At 45.6% G+C, this 4,047-nt stretch overlaps 1 protein-coding gene across 1 annotated transcript; it reads right to left on the reverse strand.

The window, feature by feature from the left end:
* Positions 1 to 255: 255 nt before the first annotated feature.
* LOC310641669 (protein NDNF-like) lies at positions 256 to 1,684 on the reverse strand (the record flags this gene model as incomplete). Its single annotated transcript, XM_083364907.1, has 1 exon — positions 256 to 1,684. The coding sequence occupies one exon, from the start codon at positions 1,682 to 1,684 to the stop codon at positions 380 to 382; it is 1,305 nt and encodes a 434-aa protein (XP_083221033.1). The 3' UTR covers positions 256 to 379.
* Between the last annotated feature and the right edge of the window lie 2,363 nt (positions 1,685 to 4,047).

Below are 4,047 nucleotides of genomic sequence, written 5' to 3' on the forward strand. Positions count from 1 at the left end.
AATTTTGCTAGCAGGTCATTACATGGAGCCTCAAACTCCGGATAAGAATTTCTGACAGGCATTACACTGGAAGACAAAGCCAAAGGATTTGACCTTACAAAACAGGCCCCCTTCAGGTTTTTGATTTTGTAGGCTTGGGTTTGAAAAAGAATGATTTAATTCCACTGGGCAGGTGTTTTGTTATCGGGAAGAGCCTCTGGGTCAAAGGAGAGGGGCTAATAGGGGCAAATCTATCTTTCCAAGCTAAGGTGTCCGTTTCAGATCTTGCCATTTCAAACACAACTTTGTGGCCCAGTTCATTCTGAAGGTGGCAGTCACCAACGTTACTTTTGTCCCTGTGTTCCTCCAGTTTCACCTTTCCTCGGCTGTTTGAAGATGCTCAACATCTCTTCCTTGTCTTCACGACTTTGCTGTAATAGCGGATGGGAACCCCCGAGGATCCAATGAGGTACACATCAAAAAGGTAGGCTGTCCCTGCTTCCAGGCCCGTGACGGTTTCGATAGTCACAGCTCGCTGCAGATTGAGGTCGTGGAAGAATTTGCAGAGCACTTTTTCACTCTTCTGCCTCGACTCTGGCCCAGAGCACCTATCAACCTTCCTGGTGGCCACCCAGGCTTGATCCTCCTCAATCTCCTTCTTGTAGATGCAATACTTGCTCGGTTCCCGAGTTCCAAGCCAGGCAATGGTGACCGAATGGCAGCTCCTCAGCTTGTTAAAGGATCTGATTTTTAAACTCTCTGGGAGAGCTGGGAAGAAAGGCCTGTGGAAGAGAGAGGACAGCTGAACCTTCACGGAAGCAGCTGAGGTCTCAGTGGACCAGAGGTGGACCAGGTAAGTATCTCCCAACCTTCCTTTCAGGATGAAGTGCCTCAAGCCAGCAAACCTCTCTGACATCAGCACTTCCCCGCCCTTTGATATTTCCAAGTGGAGTGGCCCGCTGCAAGACTGGAAGGCGAAGTGAACCACCTTCTGCATTGCCTGGTACAGCAAAGTGTAAAAGGGCTGCTTTCTCCCACCCAGTCTCAACTGAATCACCTTCCCGTCCTTCAGTTTGCTCACCCTGGGCTCAGGGTTTTCCAGAGTGCGGGCAAAGGTTCCGGTGTAAGCCGCACTGGTGTTGGTGAGGGCATTGATGACGAAAACATCAAAGTAGTACTGAGTGCCAGGAGCCAGGTGGGACACCGCGTAGGTGTTTGCGAGTCCCACACAGACTTGTTTCACTTGTGGATTGCTCCCTTTGTAACTTGGGCTGAATTTGCTCTTGGACAGGGCTTGCAGTTCCTGAGATGTGAGGCTATCTGCGGAGGGAGAGGTCACCAAAGTAGGAGACAGTTCCACCCCCGGAGGTTGTGTTGCTGCTTCTGCTGCACACAAAGACTTGAAATTGTAGTTTTCGTTCACCAGGAGACAATAACGAATGTTTCCTTGGGATGGCAGGGCACTTGGACTCTGCTTCCAAGCCAGAGTTACTGTGCTGGGGCCAACCTCAATGACATCAATGCGGGGATCCACTGGCAGTTCTGGGTAAAAGTTATCAGATTTGGGCTCTGTGGTCAAATAGGCTTTAATCTGGGTGTCTTTCTCAGTGGAGAGGAATTCAAGCATGTAGACTGCGGAATGGTGAGATGCTCCTGTGTAGGTTTCCACCGAATTGCCCCGATAACTAAAGAGAGTCCGCCCCATCTTGGGGCCCTTCTGGAATCGGAGGACTTCCTGAGCATTCAAATTATCTGTCAATTAAACAGAAGACAGGCAAAGCTGTTAAAGTTGATAGAGATGGGAAAGGCACAGATTGACCAGTGAATACAATGTAAGATACCTTGAGAAAGTCTACACTTTTTGTCTGTTTTGGTTCTGGGACTCTGGAAATGACTTTTGGGGCCTTCAGGTCATGTTTAAGTTGAGCTTGAAGTGATAATAATAATAATAATAATAATAATAATAATAATAATAATAATAATAATAATAATAATAATAATAATAATAAATAATAATGAGGAGGAGGAGGAGGAGGAGGAGGAGGAGGAAGGGACCTTGGAGGTCATCTAGTCCAACCCCCTGCTCAGGCAGGAAACCCTATACCATTTCAGACAAGTGGCTGGCCAGTCTCTTCTTAAAAACCTCCAGTGATGGAGTACCTACAACTTCTGGAGGCAAGTTGTTCCACTGGTTAGTTGTTCTAACTGTCAGGAAGTTTCTCCTTAGTTCTAGCTTGCTTCTCTCCTTGACTAGTTTCCATCCATTGCTTCTTGTCCTGCTTTCAGGTGCTTTGGAGAATAGCTTGACTCCCTCTTCTTTGGGGCAGCCTCTGAGATATTGGAACAATACTATCATGTCACCCCTCACCCTTCTGTCCGTTAAACTACACATACCCAATTCCAGCAACCGTTCCCTATAAGTTTTAGCCTCCAGTCCCCCAATCACCTTTGTTGCTCTTCTCTGTACCCTTTCTAGAGTCTCGAAAGTCTTGTGTAATTTTCCAGAGAGAGAACAATGGAAGGGGATTCTATTGCTGCCTTCTTCATTTTTTTTTAACTTTCTAGTCTAGGCTACCTCTTGGAGTCTCCCCTCCAGGCCTGATCCTGCTTAGTTTCTGGTCCCAGCAAGGATTTTGCTGGTGCTGAGGCTTTAATATTAAAATTTTAATTATGGATAGAGATCTTGTTGGTTAATAGTTGGTACAAATCAGGTTCCAAATGAATCTTAAGTCAATCTTCCTTTCGTACACTATCTAGATCTTGTTAAGAGAAATGGAATGGAAGAAGGAAAAGGAGAGAGAGAGAGAGAGAGAGAGAGAGAGAGAGAGAGAGAGAGAGAGAGAGAGAGAGAGATTTTCACCTTCCCTCACGCTTACCAGAAATTGTTTTTCCAAAATAGTTTGCCGATGTCTTAGGGACCCGTATACTCCACTCAATGGGGACATCACATGGGATTATTCTCACTGTGAAGAATGCAGAGATCTTGCTTTCTTTTGGAACAAAATAGCACCTGGAAATGATTGGATGTTGTTTTTCATTTTACATCACAGAAGGCAGAAGAAAAAAAAATCCCAAAAGATCTTAACATAAATGATGCAGTCAGAATTGAGTGGAATTATTTAGCTGAAAGAATTCCTGGGGATATTTCATTTTGGAAACAGCATGTTTACACCTAAGTTTGATCAATCCCAAAGAGAATCAAAGCACCTTCCAATAAATGTGGGAAGGGCAGAGCTCCATGGGAAGTTGGTTTTTGAAAACCTTCTCCAAGGTCCATGGCAAAACAACGCTTCATTGCTGAATTTATCCCTCCGAACACAGTTTGGGAACCTGAGGGATGTCATCAAACAAACCTTTGGACAGAAGGTTTAAATCTCAAACCGATAAACAAAAATCGTTCTGTAGAAGGAAGTGACTGTGGGATCTACCCAAAATGGAAAGGAAAGAACGGGCCCCTCACCTTTCAGGCATCCCTTTTGAGAGAAAGATTGTCGTTTCCTTGCCCTCTGCAAGCATGAACATCGGATAGAAGTGGGGTCTCTCATTCTTCAGGTTTTGCTGTAAACCAACAACCGTGATTACAGGATGGCTGAAGCACATGAGCAGGAGAAACCAGGAAGGCGGCTGCGGTCCAGACATCTTCTGTGCTGCAGACCTGCCAGATAATAAGGCGCCGAGTGGGCTTTCTTAAACGTAATGGATCGTTAATCAGCAGCTCAAGCGCTACAGAAGACAAATAGATTGGTTCGACATTTTACTTGCGTTAGGTGACCACTTGGGTCCTGCCAAAATTTGATGTCACTTGGAAAGCCATCTAGAAGAGAAGCTGTCACTTGATCACCAGGTGGGATGTCCAATGATTTCTAACTGCAAATGGTGGAAAGACTAAAGAAGAGATGGAGGAACAAAGTCTGTGAGAAGCCAGATGGGTGTCATCTGCGGCCAGCTGTTTGGAAACAGGCTTTGTTCTTCCCTTCTCCCTTTTCACTTGCTTTTCCAGGAGACAAAATCACTGGTTCTGCCATCGTGTCACTTCCTCCCAATGGCAGTGCCATTCCTTTCTTGTGC

Source organism: Vipera ursinii (genome assembly GCF_947247035.1).
Source record: "Vipera ursinii genome assembly, chromosome: 5".
Lineage (NCBI taxonomy): Eukaryota > Metazoa > Chordata > Lepidosauria > Squamata > Viperidae > Vipera > Vipera ursinii.